This window comes from Mandrillus leucophaeus, unplaced genomic scaffold, assembly GCF_000951045.1.
Source record: "Mandrillus leucophaeus isolate KB7577 unplaced genomic scaffold, Mleu.le_1.0 Scaffold12, whole genome shotgun sequence".
Classification (NCBI taxonomy): domain Eukaryota; kingdom Metazoa; phylum Chordata; class Mammalia; order Primates; family Cercopithecidae; genus Mandrillus; species Mandrillus leucophaeus.
Genome location: NW_012100320.1, coordinates 4,008,938 through 4,029,633, shown reverse-complemented (window position 1 = coordinate 4,029,633; position 20,696 = coordinate 4,008,938). Strand labels below are relative to the sequence as shown.

The 20,696-nt window shown below is 35.0% G+C and overlaps 1 protein-coding gene across 1 annotated transcript in view; it reads left to right on the top strand.

Annotated features, from left to right (window-relative positions):
- The window catches only part of DENND4A (DENN/MADD domain containing 4A), a 139,404-nt gene that overhangs the window by 75,157 nt on the left and 43,551 nt on the right, over window positions 1–20,696 (top strand). The window contains exons 14-22 of the mRNA XM_011969323.1: window positions 136–281; window positions 9,381–9,514; window positions 12,599–12,734; window positions 13,097–13,303; window positions 13,713–13,841; window positions 14,408–14,549; window positions 14,932–15,060; window positions 17,880–17,996; window positions 18,766–18,897. Coding sequence (XP_011824713.1) covers window positions 136–281; window positions 9,381–9,514; window positions 12,599–12,734; window positions 13,097–13,303; window positions 13,713–13,841; window positions 14,408–14,549; window positions 14,932–15,060; window positions 17,880–17,996; window positions 18,766–18,897 — 1,272 coding nt within the window. The remainder of the gene's footprint in view (window positions 1–135; window positions 282–9,380; window positions 9,515–12,598; window positions 12,735–13,096; window positions 13,304–13,712; window positions 13,842–14,407; window positions 14,550–14,931; window positions 15,061–17,879; window positions 17,997–18,765; window positions 18,898–20,696) is intronic.

The window sequence follows — 20,696 nt, the reverse complement described above, 5'->3', positions numbered from 1 at the left end:
CTCAGGGCACATGCGAAATGGTAGTGGTGTGGGAGGTATAGATGACATGCTTGTTCAGATTCTTTCTAGTGCAAATATTCTGTGAATCTATGAATGATATTATATATTCTGACATTATATATTTATGTTGAACAGCTTTCTTAAGAAGCCGGGACCGGTCACATCAAAAATTCTATAACATGATGACCAAAACACAGATGTTTATTCGCTTCATTGAAGAATGTTCTTTTGTTAGTGACAAAGATGCAAGCCTGGCATTTTTTGATGATTGTGTAGATAAAGTAAGTAACGGTACATCTACAGTGCCCTAACTTATTTTGTGTTACTGTTATAAATGTTATGAGTTATAGTTTCTATTTATAGCTTTTAATGAAATCGAAATTAATTTCATTTTCATCATTGACTGCTTATAATGCAAGTTTTGGTAGCCTGCTAGAAATTATAGAATGCACCTCTTACAATTACCTTGTAGAATTTTACTAAATCATAAGTTTTGTTTTAGCAATCAGGTCCCTAACCCTCCCTGCCCACTTACAAAACCAGGAATTTTTTGCCAGCCTGTGCACCTCCAACTTAAACATCTGTAATTTTCACCTCTCCTTTTTGTCAGAGATGGGTTATCACATGCTGAAAGTAGGTGTAAAAGTATCATAAATGTTTTACCTGAGTATTTCTACAATTGAGAATGAGTTTGTAGCTTAAATTCGTTAGTTCTATAATTTTAAATTTATATATAAAACCTTTCTGTTCAGTCCTAATATCATTAGGTGGGACAGAGCAAGGCAGGTATTCATGCTGGAGAGAGAGAAGGTAGGGTAGTCCAGAGAGGGGTTTCAAAACCTGAATAGGGTGGAGAGAGAGGAACAGCCTAGCTGGAATGTCAGAGCCCAAGCCAGGTAAGGAGAATATTCCTGGAGAGGCATGTTCTAACATGTAGAATCAGAGGACAGGCAGTTTAAAGAGGGTGTCCATGTTCAGGGGCAGACTGCTGCAGGGTGTCAGAACCTAAACAGGATGAGAAGAGCACTCATACAGAGGTGACCACACGTGGAGTGTCAGAGTCTGAGCAGGGTGGGGAGAGTATCCTCACGGGGATAGCAAGGGAAGCAAATGAGATGTCAGAGTTTCATCTAGATGAGAGAGGTGTCAGCATGGTGGTGCAGGATTTGGTCTGGAAGGGGTTGTCAAAACCACATTAAGGTGAAGAAGTCATCTGCATGGGAGAGGGGTGGTGGTAAAGATGGGAGAATGTTATATATTGGGGAGATTGATCAAATAAATGTATTAAAGGTAATAAAGTTTCTTATTGAGAGGAAAGATTTACAAATATAGAAGTGAAGAAAACTAAATTGAACCCTGTAGTGTTGGTGTAGAGTTGGAGATTTGGTGTAGTATCATTGGTTTTCAGTGATAGATACAGAAATAAATGTCGATGTAAGTATGTGTGTCTGGGTGTATACACACATATATTCCCTACCTCTGTACATTAGGTGGACCTGGAAGCAGCCACACCCCAACAGCAATGAGCACACCTAATGTATAAATTTTGGCTTCTAAATACCCGATAAGCCCTAAAGTATCTTGTGCTAGAAAACCAAGAATTGCTCCAAGAATGATGGAGACATGTTAAAACAAAATACGTATACAGAAGTCAATTTGAAGGGATTTCCACAGGCAAATCTAGGACAATTTGAGCATCAAATGTTAGTAACAGATTAGCCCATTGAGTAAAATAAGAAACCATGAGTCTATACAGATATCAATCAATTGAAAGTCATCTGATGAGAAGCAGGATCTTACATAGTTATTAATGACCTCCCCACAAAATGCATATTAATGACAAAAGGGAAAAGAGTAACTTTATAGTGGAAAAGCCTGGCAAATACCATTTTAATCAAGTTATCAAAATGAACAGCATCTGCAACGGGACAAGTCAACATTTTGTTCCCCTAATAGGTTACAATGAGAATGCAACCTCAATTCTGTAATATTCCTGCAAAAATGTATGACCTATATAATCTCAAAGAAATACCAAACACATATTAAATGATATTCTACAAAATACCTATTCTGTAATCTACAAAGTATTAAGATTAAGAAAATAAAGTAAAAATGGAGAAGCTTGTCTAAAGTGAAGTAAGAAGACTTGACAACCAAATGCAGTGCTTAGTTAAGAACTAGATCCTTGCCGGGCGCGGTGGCTCACACCTGTAATCCCAGCACTTTGGGAGGCTGAGGTGGGCGGATCACAAGGTCAGGAGATGGAGACCATGGTGAAACCCCATCTCTACTAAAAATACAAAAAAATAGCCGGGCGTGGTGGCGGGCGCCTGTAGTCCCAGCTACTCAGGAGGCTGAGGCAGGAGAATGGCATGAACCCGGGAGGTGGAGCTTGCAGTGAGCTGAGATCACGCCACTGCACTCCAGCCTGGGCGACACAGCGAGACTCCGTCTCAAAAAAACAAAAAAAAAAAAACAAAAAAACAAAGAACTAGATCCTTTAGGCATAACATTATTAGGTTAATCGACAAAACTTGAATGTAGTTTGAGGATTACATAGTAGTAATGTATTAGTGTGTTGATTTCCAGTAATAATATATCAATGTTAATTCCCAGTTGATTGTATTTCTGTAGGAGAATGTCTTTGTAGGAAGTATAAAAGTATACAGGAGTGATGATAGGTCATCAGCTCAGCAGCTTACTCTCAAAGATTAAGGGAAGAAGTTACTTATACTAAAACTTTCCTGTAAATTTGTATTTAAATAGGTATATCGTATCCATGATCTTATGGCCATGATAATAGAAAAAAGGAATAAATGAAAGCTTTATTATATATGATCACAACAATTTGTAATGTTAAGATTATTTAAAGAAGTTCATCACTTTCAAATTTATGTGACTGTGAAAGAAAATCAGTGAGTTTTTTTTTTAACGCAACAGCCAAAATACAACTTATCCCTTGATATTCAGAAATTGGTTCAATTCTTAGTTTAACATGAAATTGGCCTTACTGATTGTTAAATAAGTACCAAATGTGTCTTATAAAAATGAGAAGTGATTCTCACTATGAATAGGAAAATAGTATGGTAGGAACAACACACTACATTGGGAATCAGAAGTACTTTAATCTTGACTATTATACTTGTGACTTTAGTCATTTAGTCTTTATATGTTGTTTTTTTATGTATGTTTTTAAAATGTTTTGAGGATAAATAATTATAGCTGCCTATCTCATAGTGTTCAGAGTAGTGTTGTATAAACTAAAAAGTAGAAAATATTATGACTATTTTTGCCTGTAACTGGATTTTATTCATGTTTATAGATTAATGGTTCATTTGGTTTCTCATTTCATAACAGAAATATTCAATATTTGAATGATTTGTACATATGAACAGCAGGAATACATTCAGAGCCTTGTAGACATCTACCTTTTCCTTCAATTTAGAACACTTGAGGGATGATTGATACAGAGAAATACTATTTCTGGTGCTGTTAGGGAATTAACAAATGAAAGTATCCAGAAATATCATCCCTAGTTCTTTCTTGAAAATGCTTTGGAATAGGAAAAAGATGGATACATGCCATTACCTGCTTAAAATTCTCAATTCATCTTCCCGTAGAAACACTGTTATAAATGGTGATTAGCTATACTTCAAATGGTAGCAGTGTTTTGCTATGAATACGTGTTAAATTTTTATAAGTCGGGCATGGTGATATGCACCTTTAATCCCAAGAGCAATTACTACCAGCTACTCAAGAGTCTGAGTGGGGAGCCCAGGAGTTGGAGTCCAGCCTGGGCAACATAGTGAGACCCCGTCTCTAAACAAAAACCAACAACAACGAAGTATTAATTTTGTATGTGTGGAATGATATGCTAACCACTTTTTAAGACATTTTAAAAAATCAGATTTATTGAGATATACAAACAGTAAATACATCATTAATGTACAAAGTTTAATGAGTTTTGGCAAATATATATTTCCATGTAACCCATGACTTCAGAGTATTTTCATCACCCCAGAAAGGACATTGTTTTGGGGGAAGATTTATTTTCTACATTTTGAATAACCTACTTACAAACAGACTTGTGGAACCCTGCATTTTGTATGTTGAGCTCTGGTCTATAAAGCTTTGAAAACCTGGGTTGTTTTCTTTATTATTTTTTATTTTTGAGACAGGGCCTCCCTTTGTCACCCAGGCTGGAGTGCTGTGGCACGATCTCAGCTTACTGTAGACTGGACCTCCGGGACCCAAGTGATTTCCCACCTCAGTCTCTTGAGTAGCTGGGACCACAGGCGTACGCCATCATGCCTGGCTAATTTTTTGTAGAGACAGGGTTTCCCCGTGTTGCCCAGGTTGGTCTTGAACTCCTGGACTTAAGTGATCCTCTTGTAGTAGCCTCCCGAAGTGCTGGGTTTGTAGGAGTGGCCACCGCTCATGGTGAAAACCTGTTTATTTTGAAGAGATACTGTAATAGCTCCTTGACAGTTTTGTCTTCATTTGAGTATTATACCAAGAACTTGTTTTTCAATATTTTAATCAAAGTTTTGTGTTTGCCTTATTTGGCACTTCTGTGAGGCCATTCTAGTGTTGCCATAAAGAAATACCTGCATCTGGGGAATTTATATTAAAAAAAAAAAGGTTTAATTTGCCCCTAGTTCTACTGGCTTTATAGAAAGCAAGGTGCTGGCATCTGCTTCTGGTGAAGCCTCAAGAAACCTACAGTTATGGCAGAAAACCATGGGGAGACAATGGGGAGCCAACATGTCACATGGCCAGAGGTGGAATGAGAGAGTGGTAGAAAGTGCCGTATGCTTATATAAAACAGATCTTGAGATAACTCACTCACTACCACAGAGACAGAACCAAGTTATGAGGGATTTGTCCCATGATCAAAACACCTCCCACCAGGCCCCACCTCCAACATTAGGGATTACATTTCAACATAAGATTTGGAGTAGACAAATATCCAAACCATATCAGTGCTTACAAAATTAAATATTGGCAATAAATAGAAAGGTGTGCTTTAAAAAAGAATTCCTCTACATTTTTTATAGGAACAATTTTTTTGTGTGTATAAAGATGATGTTTCTGTCTGGCATTATGAACTTTGAATGATTTTCTCACAGGTGTTGGGCTTCCATTGGTTGTATATATGTTCTCACTGAGCTTCCCTTAAGAACAGTGGTATACATTTGTGTAATTGTTGTTCCTTGTGCGAACCTTAGTGAATCATAAGGGACCAAATTGGTAACCACGGTTTTGCCAATAGCATGCTTTAGCCAGTAAATTTATTAATCCACATGAGAACACTGAATTAGTTGTCAGAATCCAAGTAACAGTGAGAAGAGAGAAGTCTTATATTGTTCCCTTTTATTTTTGGCCTATTTTATATATCCTATTCACAAGTTTCTGTTTTAGCTAAGAACTCAGGATTCCTAGCTAAGTCACATGATTTAAATAAATATTGATGTCTAAGATATACAAGATTTGTAATTTTGCTGACTAGGGTATTACGTCCTAAGGAGCATATCTTAGTGCTCATAATTAATACATTATGTTGTCTAGGATTTTCTGTAGGCCACCTGTTGTTTATGTGATGATAGTCCATGCAGAAGATGACTGGAATCATTGCTTAAAGATTATGAATTCTGAGAAGTCTCGAAAAATAAAATTCTATTAAATGTGTAATCATTGTTTCTAGGTAGACTATTTTCCTAAAATGTTATTTATCTATTCGAAGTCTAGATCTAACAAAAGATCACTTATATATATGAATTAACATTATACTTAAATATTTTAATGACTACTCAGAAAATCAAAACTGAAAATTAATGCATTAAAACATAGTTACTTGTATTTGCTTTATTATAATTCAAGAGACTCTTATTAGAGAAAAAATAAATTGTCACAAGATTAAAAATATATCTTGGTTTTTTTTTTTTCTTTTTTTTTTTTTGAGATGGAGTTTTTGCTCTTGTTGCCCAGGCTGGAGTGCAGTGGCATGATCTCGACTCACCACAACCTCCGCCTCCTGGGTTCAAGCAATTCTCCTGCCTTAGCCTCCCAAGTAGCTGGGATTACAGGCATGTGCCATCACACCTAGCTAATTTTGTATTTTTAAGTTTCTCCATTTTGGTCAGGTTGGTCTCGAACTCCCGACCTCAGGTGATCCGCCCATCTTGGCCTCCCGAAATGCTGGGATTACAGGCATGAGCCACCGCGCCTGACTCAAAATATATCAGTAAAGTTCATATGTAGTTAGAGCAGAGGTTAATTGTATCCCTGGTGGTGTTATTAACCAGAACTCTCTGAAATGTAAATAATTATACAATGCTGTTACTGCCTTTCATGTTTTGATACCACAGTAAGTGACTCACAAAAAATCAGTGCTTACTATTCATCTGCATATGTTTTCTAGATATCAGTAACACTTTAAAAAGAATAATTTTTGTGAGGGTTATTCCTTAGTTGAGTAACTTTGAGCTTAAGTTTTTAAGTGAACAAAACTCTTACTTCTGGCAGTTTAACTATAGAAAATAAATAACTAAGTATACATTAACTGTCTCATGGTTCATAACTACTATTGAACAAAAATTAGACGTGTGGTACTATTATTCACTTATTCTTACATGGTATATTAACTCTTTTGATCTTAGTATATCCAAACAAAACACTTGACTGACTTTAAAAAGCTGGAGTGGGTAATATTGAATAGAAATAAGAAAAACAATATATGAGAATTATGTGTTTCATTTATGACTAATTTAAGAACCATGTGTTCTTGTTCTTCATATGATTATATTTTAAATCATTACAATCTGTTCCTGTGGGATGGTGCTTAACTAAAGGCAGTTTTGTGTAACAAATAGTCTGGTAAGATTTTTTCTTGGTTTCCCAAGAATCCATTTCCAGTGTTTTCTGAGCATATTAATGTCTTGTGGGAAAATATGAAAATTATTTTAATTTTATCCTGCAGTGGGTGTTGGATTTCTTTTTCTCTCAATAGAGACAGATGTCACCATGCTTTCCAAAAGACAGAGATGTCCAACCGATAAATGTAGGATTTATTGCATGGCTATTTTTATAATGTTAAAATGAGATTTTATTGGTATATAAGTAAAAGGAAGTACTTTTACCAAGCTATTGAGTCTACAGTGCAAAATTTTAATATTTATATAGACTTCACCGAAAACTAGAGCAGTTGTCCTGGACCCCACACTTTTTTATGAGAACAATATGGCTGGAGAATGGAAAGTAGGCGCCAATATGGAGAGGGAGAAGCTGCTAAAAAAAAGAGTGAGAACTATTAAATAAATAAACATTTGCTGAGCATGGTGGCTCATTCCTGTAATCTCAACATTTTTGGGAAGCTGAGGCAGAAGGATTGCTTTGAGACCAGGAGTTCCAGACCAGTCTGGACAACATAGCAAGACCCCATCCCTACCCCCAAAAAAAGAAAGAAAAATTAGCTGGGTGTGGTGGCACGCGCCTGTAGTTGTAGCTACTTGAGAGACTAAGGCAGGAGGATCACTTGAGCCTAGGAGTTTGAGGTTGCAGCGAGCTGTGATTGTACCATGACATTTTAGCCTGGGCAACAGAGCAAGACCCTGTCTCAAAAAAACCATTAAGAATCATAATATATAGGCTGGGTGCAGTGGCTCATGCCTGTAATCCCAGCACTTTGGGAGGCCAAGGCAGGCGGATCACCTACGGTCAGGATTCCTGACCAGCCTAGCCAACATGGTAAAACCCCATCACTACTAAAAATATGAAAATTAGCTGGGTGTGGTGGTGCGTACCTGTAGTCCCAGCTACTTGGGAGGCTTAGGCATGAGAATCACTTGAACCTGGGAGGCGGTGGTTCTGGTGAGCCAAAATTGCATGACAGCACTCCAACCTAGGTGACAGCAAGATGCTGTCTCAGAAAAAAAAAAAATCATAATATTTATACGATTTAGTAGCCTGATTCTTTTCTCATTTATTGTTATTTTGTGAATGTTTTTCTCATTATTATAATTCTGAATCATGTCCTAATTTTTATCTAGTTCACTGTATGGATATACTATTAAAAACATTATTTAATCCAAGAGAGTATAGCATATAATGCTGTGAAATTATCAATAATTTATATAAGAAGATTTTGAATGTATTGTTTCCTTTAAGTGTTAGAAAATTTTTAAAACTCATCTGTGTTCTTTTTTGGTATACTCTGCCCTAAGTCCTTATCTTAAAGGTTTAACTTGTTAGTAATTCCTACTCTTCCACTTAATCCACATGGTATATGATATTTCTAACCTAATAAAGTTCTGTGAAATGTATTTTGTCATATGTATGACATCCTTTTTTATTAATATCAATATTATGCCCTTTAGTTTATGAGCTCTTGTGGGGCAGTTTAGGTTCTACGAAGTTTTCGTTTTTTCTGGATATTACCTTGCCATCGAGTACCTAGTAGAAACAGTACTACTAAAGTGCTTTCAATATTGATATGACTACAGTTTAACTCACATGTACTTCTACATATTCTGAAAGAGTTTAGGGAAAGTTGTTATATTTAGTATAAATTTTTAAAATATATAGAATTCACTATTCTTATCACACAGACACACATGTACATGGATTTAAAAAATATTTCTTGATTACAGTCTCATGATTCAAATGCAAAACATTTGCATGTAAAAAGGTATATTCAAATATAAAAAGGTATATATTCATCTGGGTCCTATTCCATCCTTGTCTACCCTATTCTTTTCCTCTTCCTCATATAGGTACTTTTCTTAGTAGCTTTCTAGTATTTCTTTATGTAAATATAAGCAAAAATGAAAGGCCGGGCGCTGTGGCTCACGCCTGTAATCCCAGCACTTTGGGAGGCCGAGGCGGGCAAATCACAAGGTCAAGAGATCGAGACCATCCTGGCCAACATGGTGAAACCCCGCCTTTACTAAAAATACAAAAATTAGCTGGGTGTGGTGGCACACACCTCTAGTCCCAGCTCCTCGGGAGTCTGAGGCAGGAGAATCGCTTGAACAGGAAGGTGGAGGTTTCAGTGAGCTGAGATCGCACCACTGCATTCCAACCTGGTGATAGAGCAAAACTGTCTCAAAATATATGTGTGTGTGTGTGTGTGTGTGTGTGTGTGTGTGTGTGTGTGTGTGTATTTTCCTCGTTTCTTATTCAGAAAGTAATATACTATTTACAGTTTGCACTTTGCTATTTTCACTTAATTATTTTGGCGCTCATAGAGAACTTGCTCACTCTTCTTTTTTAATGGCTGTTTAGTATCCATTGTGCAGATGGTTTATTTAACCACTTCCCTTTATGTGAACACTTGGCTAACCAATGTGGCTTTTTAATATATGTTTTTAAAACTCCTTTAGGTGGATATGGACAAGAGCGGTGAAGTGCGACTTATAGAACTGGATGAATCTTTCAAAAGTGAACATACTGTTTTTGTAACACCACCTGAGATCCCCCACCTACCCAATGGTGAAGAACCCCCTTTACAGTACAGGTATTCAAGAGGCAGAATGTTTGAGATTGAAAGAGAGAAGCAATCCACCATCTGTGACGTAGCTTTCTAAGGACTGTGGTATTTTCAAAAATCCAAACTTTACAGATCCCTAATTTTTAGGTGGTAAGCAAGCTTATCCCACATCCATTATTAAGCTTTGAGGTATAAAAAGAAAACATATATAATTTTGCATAATATAGACTTGGGAAGCTCTCTAATGATGTCTGCATAAGTATCTGTCCTTGTAAATGTTGATTACATTCAGTTAGACTCCCCACCTCAAATGCAGCACTTTTATTATAGAATTTTGATTTTTTTTTCATTAAAACTGGTTTCCTCACTTTCAATCCTTTTTCATCTCATACATACACTGATTAATATAACCTTGGTTTACAAAAAGATTTAATCTAATTTAGAGTCAATCTTTGTGGCCTTGATTTGTACAATATAATTTTTTAAGTTACTAATTTTTGTCATGAGTTTTAAGTCATGGAAATTCAGAATTATTGGAATTGGTCATTGTTAATTTAGGAAATGTGGTTAGACACTGTGCTAAGTATATAGACTTGAATGATATATTGTCTGTGCCTTCAAGTCTAGTGAAGAAGAGAGAAAAGTCCTGAGCACAGTAAAATAAGGGCTATGATAGAGGTGAATGCATTATTTAGTTTCTAATATACATTTATTTTTACTTAAAATTGTAATTTCTTTTAGAGTTTAAAAGATTTCTTAATTCTCCAATAATACTTTCTTTGTTTAAATATTCTAAAACCATTTCACATCTATCACCCTTTAAATCATAGTTTGTTATTTTCATTGAAAAAGGATTTTTCAAGACATCTTTGTTTATGACTTGGATTAAATTCTTCTTTTTACAGATGAAAAAGTGATGTGATAAATGTTTATGAATGTTGATTAATAAGAGGCCACTTGATTTCTACTCTTTTCATCCAGTGATGATATTGTTCATATCACTTTTTAAATGTCTTCTGTCGAAGATATTTAAAATATTTCTCTTAATTTCTCTCTTCCTCTCTTTTTCTTTCTAAACAAGTTCTCATTTTTTAATCTCTTTTGTACTTTATGCTTATTTGTTTTTTCGTATGTGTCACTAACAGAGTTTTGTGTTTCTGTGGTTTGGTTTTAACTTTTTTAATTTAAATTTTACTTTTAGATTTAGTCCTTTAACGCTAAGAAAATTTGGCCAGGCACAGTGGCTCATGCCTGTAATCCCAGCACTTTGGGAGGCTGAGGTAGGCGGATCACTTGAGGTCAGGAGTTCAAGACCATCCTGGCCAACATGGTGAAAACCCTGTCTCTGCTAAAAATACAAAAATTAGCTAGGCGTGGTTGTAGGTGCCTGTAATCCAAGCTACTTGGGAGGCTGAGGCAGGAGAATTCCTTGAACCTGGGAGGTAGAGGTTGCAGTGAGCCAAGATCGTGCCACTGCACTCCAACCTGGGTGACAGAACGAGACTTTGTCTCCAAAAAAACCGCATTATTTCAGCCTGTGCCACATAGCAATACCTTATCTCTACAAATGATTTTTAAAAAATAGCTGGGCATGGTGGTGCACACCTGTGGTCCCAGCTACTCAGGAGGCTGAGGTGGGAGGATCACATGAGCCTGGGAGGTTGAGACTGCAGTGAGCCATGATTGAGCTACTGCACTCCAGCCTGGGCGACGGAACAGACAAATCAAAAAATAAAATAAAAAGAAAATTACTTATCTGGAAACATTTCTGTTTTTTTAGAATCTGTCATTTTTTTTCTTCAGACTACTCATATAATTTTGGTGTAATCATAACCATAATTGGGAAAACACCGTAAATGTCCTTAATGATCACAAAGTCTGCCTCATAAGAGATTACTCGTAAACTTATATTGTCTATGTAAAATAATGAGGCATTTGAAATAAGACACACAAAATGGTCTTATTATCTTATTATATACAATGAATTTTTTAAGGGACATGGTTTTCCTGGATTTCTTTGCTGTTTCCTACTCAACATTGAATCATTGCTAGTATTTTCTTATTCTATGGAATTCGACTATAGTAATGTATAAAAAATACTGTCTACCCTCATTTATTATAGTTAGATTTCTTCCTAATGGAAACTATTTATATGCCTTTAAGAAAATATTATATAGTATTCTTAAACAGGTTAAGTGTATTGCTCAGGAGGCAATTTTGGTTTCTTTCAGCATATCTTTTTCCTAACTGCTGCCTTTCACTTATTTACTTACCTATTAATGAAGTGTCACTATGTTGTTCAGGCTAGAGAGCAGTGGCTATTCACTGGCAGAACCATAGTACACTACAGCCTTGAATTCCTAGGCTCAGGCGTTCCTCCTGCCTTAGTTTCCTGAGTAACTGGGATTATAGGCACGCACTAACTGCACCCAGCCTAGCTGCTAGCTTTTAAATGTCCAGAGCATCTTGATTTAGCACCCTTATTAGGTTTACCTCCTAATAGAGCACCTATTCTAACCTTTTCTTCCTCTTATTTAACCTTCTCAGTTTTCTTTCTCATAAATGATGCCTTGAACCTACTAGCTAACCTGACAAACCAATTCATGAGAATGTGAGAGCAAGGTCTGGTGTGCTAATGTGCTAAACCTAAGGTTGTTATTTGCATCTTTCTAAGAAGGGAAGTTCAACAGTAAATATGTTAATCCAAAGCAATGACATTAATGATTGCCCTTTTTGAAAGAGTCCTAGTTTGGTGGACCTTTTACCAACTGTCATATTATCTAATATGTTTGCTATGTATTAACAGGAGTACTAACTTTTAAAAGTTTGCTTAAGTTACCTTGGAGTTGGATGTCATGTTCATTTATGTTTTTCCCTTTTCCTCAAAAAATAACTTGAGTCTGGATTTGGCTATTACATTTCTAGTTATTATAGTAAGAAGAGCAACATTAGCATGAATATTTATTGAGTACATATCATAGCCTGACGAAGAAAGATAGTTAAATTCTAAGTGAAGAAGTTATTGGTTATAATTATATTAACCTGTAACCACTGTGATCATCTATGTGTGCTTGAGAACTGTTTTTCCTTTTTTTGTCTTTTCTAAAACAGCTATAATGGATTTCCAGTTCTTAGGAACAATTTATTTGAAAGACCTGAAGGATTTCTACAAGCAAAGAAGAACAAACTGCCTTCAAAATCAAGTAGTCCTAATAGCCCTTCGCCCATGTTCAGAAGAACAAAACAGGTACTTTATCGCATTCTTCATATAATCAAATTTTAGAACAAGAAATAAATTGAATATTTATCCTCCTATAATATGCTTTATCACTTCTTATATAACTATTACTAGATTATTGTGTTCCCCAAAGCACTCTGAAGATACAGTAATCTGACTTCAAGAAATTAACTAGTTCTCTTGTCCTAGAAATTTATTTTATATGCTGTTTAATACAGGTGCAAACAGAAACTTGAAAACACTTTAATTACAGACATATTTTGTTATGGAAACATTATAAAAGCTTGTGACTTGTACTTGTTTAGCATTCAGTTAAATAAAGATGCCTAAGTGCATAAATTTATTAGTTAGATCTTTATATTTTTTTCCAGGAAATTAAATCAGCACATAAAATTGCAAAGAGGTACTCTTCCATCCCTCAGATGTGGTCTAGGTGTCTACTGCGCCACTGTTATGGACTGTGGTTTATTTGTCTCCCAGCTTATGTGAAAGTCTGTCATTCAAAAGTCAGGGCTCTGAAAACAGCATATGATGTGCTTAAAAAAATGCAGTCAAAGAAGATGGATCCACCTGATGAGGTAACAATTATTTTATTGTTATATATATTTTTTGAGACAGGGTCTCACTCTGTCACCCAGGCTGGAGTGCAGTGATAGAGTCACAGCTCACTGCAGTCTTAACCTCTTGGGCTCAAGATGCAATCCTCTCATTTTAACCTCCCAGATAGCTGTGACTACAGTCATGTGCCACCACGCCTGGCTAATTTTTAAATTTTTTTGTAGAGACAGAGTCTCACTATGTGGTCTAGGTTGGTCAGAAACTCCTGGGCTCAAGAGATTCACCTGCCTTGCCCTCCCAAAATGTTGGGATTATAGGCATGAGCCTCTGTGCCCTGCCACAATTATTGTTTAAAATGCATTATTTTGTTCTAGATTTGTGTACATGGTGACATCTGTGTATCTGTACAATTTTGAACTTGTATTTCAGGTATGCTACCGCATTCTTATGCAACTCTGTGGACAATATGATCAGCCGGTGCTTGCAGTTCGAGTGCTTTTTGAAATGCGGAAAGCTGGTATTGACCCCAATGCCATTACTTATGGTTATTATAATAAGGTAAATACCTTGGTTTAACAGATAAAGAGTATTACTTTTGTCATTATGCAGTGTTAAATTTAATGGCAGAAATAATTTATGCAGGAGGTTATTTGGCATTTATTTTCAAGTATATAAAATACATTTTGTCAGTCAAGGAAGACTTTAGTTCTCTTTTATGTTATACAGTCTACTTTGATTTTTTCTTTCTTTGAAACAGGGTCTCACTCTGTCACCCAGGCTAGAGTGCAGTGGTGCAATCACGATTCACTGTAGCCTTGACCTCCCATGCTCAATTGATCTTCCCACCTGAGCCTCCTGAGTAGCTGGGAGTACAGGCATGTGCCACCATGCCTGGCTAATTTTCATATTTTTTGTAGAGGCGGGGTTTCACCTTGTTGCCCAGGCTGGTCTTGAATTCCTGGGCTCAAGTGATCCACCTGCCTCAGCCTCCCAAAGTGCTGGGATTACAGGCATGAGCTACCACGCCTGGCCTGCTTTGATATTCTTTAGCTTTATTCTGAAACCAATATATGTTCACTTCTAAAAATTATTTTACTAATTATTTTATTTTGTTGAATGAATAGGCTGTTTTGGAAAGTACCTGGCCTTCAAGAAGTCGTAGTGGCTATTTTCTCTGGACAAAAGTAAGAAATGTTATTTTAGGAGTAACGCAGTTCAAAAGAGCTTTAAAGAAACATGCACACTTATCACAAACAACTCTCTCAGGTAAGGGATGTGTGTTTTACTTGTTCTTCAAAATTAATTGACTAGCTACAGTTTACATTTTTAGAAATTTTAAACAGTTTTACAATATTGAATGTTTTAGTTTTTAGTTATTAAGCAAATTATATCACTCTTCCCATTTAGAAACCACCGGATTTCACTTCTGTTTAAATGTTTCAACTTCTGACCACCTTCGTGTGTGTTGTTTTCGTGTTCATTAATAACTCTCAATAGGTTTCTTTGTTATAGTTGTATTTTGCTAAGTATGTGGCACTTTTCATGTTCAGTATTACATTGGTGGATTATTAGCTTGAGCAACAAATTAATGTGTATATTTGGTACCTCTTTGAGTAGTAAAATGCTGTCAAATTGTGTTCTTAAGCAGATGGCAGTGACCTGGATGCTGTTAGTCATGGCAGCATGGATAGTGGTCATGGGACACACACTGTGGAGCAGGCACCTTTTAATACGGGTTTAATCAAAGTGTATGCTACTGATGATAGATCTAGTACAGGTTTGTGTATGCTTATGTATACATTTATTATAGTACATTTTTAAAACTAGATTTGGTAGCCTATTTTTTTTACATTTTCATTTTCAGTGATATGTTTAACTGTCACTTTTTAATTTTATATATTAAGTATTTGATTTGATATTAGATTTAATAACTATATGGAATTTTATTATTTGAATAGAAATAAAAGTTTTAAGAGAGGTTATAAATCACTTTATTCTACTATTTAATACATGATAATCCAGTTAACTCTGCGTAGACATAGATCTCTTTACCCTATCATTTTCTTATAATAAATTCTTTGAAATTATGAAAATGATATTAGAATTTTTTAAAAAAGAAGCATAGCTCTGTATCTAAGTTAATAGTATTATACCAACATCAGTTTCCTGGTTTTGACAATGTACTATGATTATGTAAGGTATTATCACTGGGGGAAGCTAGGTGAATAGTACCAAGGAACTCTCTGTACTGTAATGTTTTTTTAACTTCTGAATCTTAAGTGATTTTAAAAGTTGTAATAAAAAATTTTAAATATATAAAAATATAGCATTCTAAGGCTGGGTGTGGTAGCTCACACCTGTAATCCCAGCACCTTGGGAAGCCAAGGTGGGTGGTTCACTTGAGCCCAGGAGTTTGAGACTGTCTGGGCAACATAGCAAAACCCTGTCTCTACAAAAATACAAAAATTAGCTGGGCATGGTGTCCCGTGCCTGTGGTCCCAGCTACTAGGGAGACTGAGATAGGAGAATTGCTTGAACCCAGGAGGTTGAGGCTGCAGCGAGCCATGATCAAGCCACTGCACTCCAGCTTGGGTGACAGAGCAAGACCTTGTCTCAAAAAAAAAAAAAATTTTATATATATATAAAATAATATATGTATAATACTATGTATGTGTAATAGTATATGTATAATGTGTGTATAATACATATACACATAATATATGTATATGTATTTATGTGTATATAGAATTGTATATTTTATGTATATATTTATATATGTGTATATAGAATTGTATACTTCAGTGCTAGAATTATAGCACCAAAGATGGCATTAATTTCAGAGAAGTATAAGATTTGTATATCAGCTCTTCTTAATTATTATTACAATTGACATGCAAAAATAAATTATTTACATAATTCTGTTCTTTTTATTACATTTCAAAAATTACACATGACTTTTGACTACAGATAAGAGCAAGCTCTTAAAGGACAGAAACTTTAAAAATTGAAGCATTACTAATAAAATATGAAGGCCCATATCTCTGCAAATGTCAATATTATTTTGGTCTGTCTTGCTTTATACCTACTTTTAAATTTAATAAATGTAAGCTAATTTTGTTTAAATGTAATATTCATAGTTATTCTTCCTTGATTGATTTTATTCCTTGATTATGCAGTGTGATTTTAATCAGTTATAATAGTTATCCTTTGGCATTATCTCTTACAAACGAAGAAATCTTATCTTTTAACTGTGGCTTTTAAAAAGGCTATCTTAAAATAGTGCAAAACCTAATAAAAGCATGAATTTTATCGAGATAATTCTCAGATTTTTCTATTTATAGTTTCTTTAGAAATGGACCTGAAGTTTGATTAGAAAAAATAAAAACTCAAAATTATAACAAAAATATTAAACTAAATACCTAGTGATATATAATATAATTTCTTTAGAGAGTGCTTTACAAGCTTGTAAACATTTTTCATATATAGTCTCATATAATAATAACAACCTTATGTTTTACAAATTTGGGAACTTCAAATCCAAACAAAAAGGTTACATTGTTACTTAAAATCACATGTCTCCTGAGATAAAGAACTAGGATTCAAAACCTTATCTTTTGAGACTAATCTGGTAAAAACAATTTTCTAAAAATGATGCAGAGTCTCTTTAGCAAAACAGTGTATTAGAAGTTTTTTTTATATTGATAGACCTTTTTCCTTTCTTTGAGACAGCATCTCACTCTGTTGCCCAGACTGGAGTGCAGGGGTGCGATCATAGTTTACTGCAGCCTTGAACTCCTGAGCTCAAGTGATCTTCCCACCTCAGCCTCCCAAGGAGCTGGGGTCTATAGGTGCATGCCACCATGCCTGGCTAAATTTTTTTTTTTTTTTTTTTTTTGTAGTAGAGATGAGGTCCCACTGTGTTGCCCAGGCTGGTTTCAAACTCCTGGGCTCAAGTGATCTGCCTGCTTCAGCCTTCCAAAGTGCTGGGATTATAGGCATGAATCACTGCACCCAGCCCCTTTTGCTTTTCTTAACAATATCTTTGACACTAGATTTTTATCTCATCCCCATATATTTGTACTCACATGCAGTTCAATGATTATTCAGCTAAAATTTTTTAAAAATTAATTTCCTATCAAATTTGAAGAAATCCAATTTTTTAGTAAAATCATTTAGACATTTAGCTCTAGTGACCTATGTGTGAATGTTCTGTTATAAATTCTTTGCAGATTTCTCCATTGCTTAGTTGAAACTCAAACTTTCAACTAGAAAGGTCATGGACTTGTATAAAGAATGTGTGGTTTGTCTGTGTCTTTTGGAGCTCATATAGTAGTGTGAATGTACATAGTTACTTTTGACTACAATGTGGAACCAAGAGTAAATTATTTCGAGATCATCCCTTTCTTATATTAATAGAGATGATGGAAGGGGTAGCTAACAATGCTTTAAGGGTAGCTGACAAAATAATGCTTTAAATTGGAAGTTGTCCGGAAAAAATTTATGAGAAAATCCCAACACTAGTATGTTGCTCCTAATTCCAGTTGCACTCACTAAAGAAGTTTGTGATAGAGTTTTGTTTCTTTTTGTTTTTACCAGGTGGCCAGTCTGATCTTGGATATAATTCATTATCTAAAGATGAAGTTAGAAGAGGGGATACATCTACCGAAGACATTCAAGAAGAAAAAGATAAAAAAGGCAGTGATTGTAGTTCCTGTAGGTATTGTTTAAGTTGATATTGTATAAAATTGTGAACTTATATTCATAGAAAATGCAGGTGATTTTATAAAAGTTCTGCTTTTACTTTCCATTTTTCCATCATAACTCTTTCTTGTCTCCCATTATGTGCCCCCTCAGCCACCACATACTCTCATACAAATGCTTTATGTATGAAGTATATAGTCTCAGTGGCAAAACACTTCCCAAGTCAAATACCGTTAGAATGAATGCTATGTGACTCCCAAAATACATGTATTTAGTGGAAGTGTGTATACATTTCTTGAAACAGTATTTCTTTTTTGAGATTTAACAATATTTGAAAGCTTGTGATCCTTTTGTAGTTCATGGGCATGATGATTGGGTAGTCAAGCATGTTTGTGAGATGTGCCACCCTTGAACTTTGTTACAACATCAGCACATTACCCATCTGACCTGAAGAAAGAAAAAAAAAGTTTGTTTAATGGATTGTGATTATATTTACCCCCTTCCCCACTCCACCAAAAGCACTCCTTTACAATAAATGAGGAAATATAAAGTTTATACATGGACCTCATGCATGATCAGTATTCAGTAGTTTGATCTACACTTCAAGGCCTCAAATAAGTGAAATCACTTATTTGTGGTTGACAAACAGATATAGAGGTGTTCCGTATTTTCTTATCACCTGTTTTCGAGTAAAAATATGTAGAACTGAAAACTTCTCTTGATACCTCCTACAGTGTATGTAGATTTCATTTTATTAATATTTTTGTTTTCATCTTTCCAGTGTCAGAGAGTGAGAGTGCAAAAGGAAGTGCTGATTGCCTTCCTAAGCTCAGTTATCAGAATTCTTCCAGTATCGTTCGCCTCACTGGTACAAGTAACAACAGTGCTGATAAAATATCAGGAGAAAGCATGGGTAAGTTGAATAGTACACTTGTGTTATGTGCAGAATAAATTGTATCTGTATGACTAGTGAATAATTATTTTTTTAATAGTCTTAATTCTCCAAGGTGATTTTTAAAAATATTTTGTGCAGCCTCTCATGGTATAGCTTAGTAACTTGAGTTCTATATTTTATAACATGCTGTGTTCAAGCTTGTATTATACAAGGCATAGGGGCAAACCTCCAGCTTGTATACTCTTTTGAGTTTAGACTCTTGGTACTTTTTGGAAGGGGAAAGTGAGATCAGTAGAGGTGATGAGTCTGAGGGTACCATACAGCTAGTTAAGTTTCAGATGAAGCATATGGTTTATTAGTTTTCATATTATTCCTGTTTTTCCAGAGGCAAAAGGATAGTCCTTCAGATAGTTTAAGTAACAATACCCAATAATTTTTCTTTTCAAAGTCATCTTATATATTATTTTATATTTATTAATATAGAAATGCTTGTATCAAAGGGGATATTAGCACCATTTTAAAGATGAGAAAACTAAAGCATACTTCAGTGATTGGCAGGTCACATAAATTATCAGTAGTTAATAGAAAAGTCAGATTAGAAGTAGAATAATATTTGGCCTCAAAGTTTTTTTACCAGACCATTTTCAGGGGATTAAATAGACATAAGTAAGATTCAGAGTTTTTAGTGTTAGTAGTGTGATTACCTAATAAATTTTTTTGTGTTACCTTACTTTTGCATGATGTTGTAATATAAAAAATATTGAAGAACATGTGCTATCTAGACTGAAATATCTCTGTTTTTAAATGGCCTTGCTGCAATGGTGTTTGGTTTTTTTTGCAACACAGTTAGATATGCCTCTAGCTCAGGGAAAGGCAAACTAAGGCCCGAGGACCAAATTTGCCCTGAAGCCTATTATTATTCTAGCCTGCAAGCTAACCAAGCCACGATGGTTTTTATAGTTTTAAATTGTCAGAAAATAAGACTAATATTTAGTACACATGAAAATTTTATGAAATTCAGACATCAGTTTTCATAAATAAAGTTGTGGGAACACAGGCATGCTCATTCATTTACGTATTATCTGTGGCTGTTTTTGCATTGCAACAGCAGAGTTCAGTAGTTGTGACCGACACCACGTGGCCTGCGAAGACTACAATATTCACTCTTTAGCCCTTTATAGAAAAAGTTTGTGGAACCCTACTCTATCTATCAGACAAACAAAAGAAAGTTAGATCACCTATAACTCTTTTTTTGCATTTCTTTGTTAGGTAATTGTTATAACATAAACATTAAAAAATTTTCATCAGTGTCATAGAGTTGTTTCACAACCATTTAGTCCTTTGTAACTAATTTTCTAATTATAACTCTTAACTTGCGTTTGATCTTTATTTTATTGTTCTTTCATTGCTGTCTGTTCATGCTTGCCCTCCTCTTAGGATCTGTGTTTAATTTTTTTATTTAAATATGATTGTAAACCATCCTTTGATCTTCACATTTTGTCAGAATAATAAGCATCTGGCTAATCATCTGGCTTTCAGTTACCCTATATGCTGAACAAGTGAATTTTATAAAAGTCTAGAGTAAATTTCTTTGGTGTGAAGTAAAGTTATTAGTTTATCCTTGATGCTTTTGGCTTGAAAACTCTCATCTGTTAAGTACTGTGGGTTTATTACTGCTGCCAAAGACCATATGTGGGATATATAGGAATACTTATTATATACTTGTACATACTAGGATTTAAAGCATTTTTCGGGTTTATTTATGTTTTGCAGTACAATATATGAATATTTTATTTATATATAATATAAATGTATAT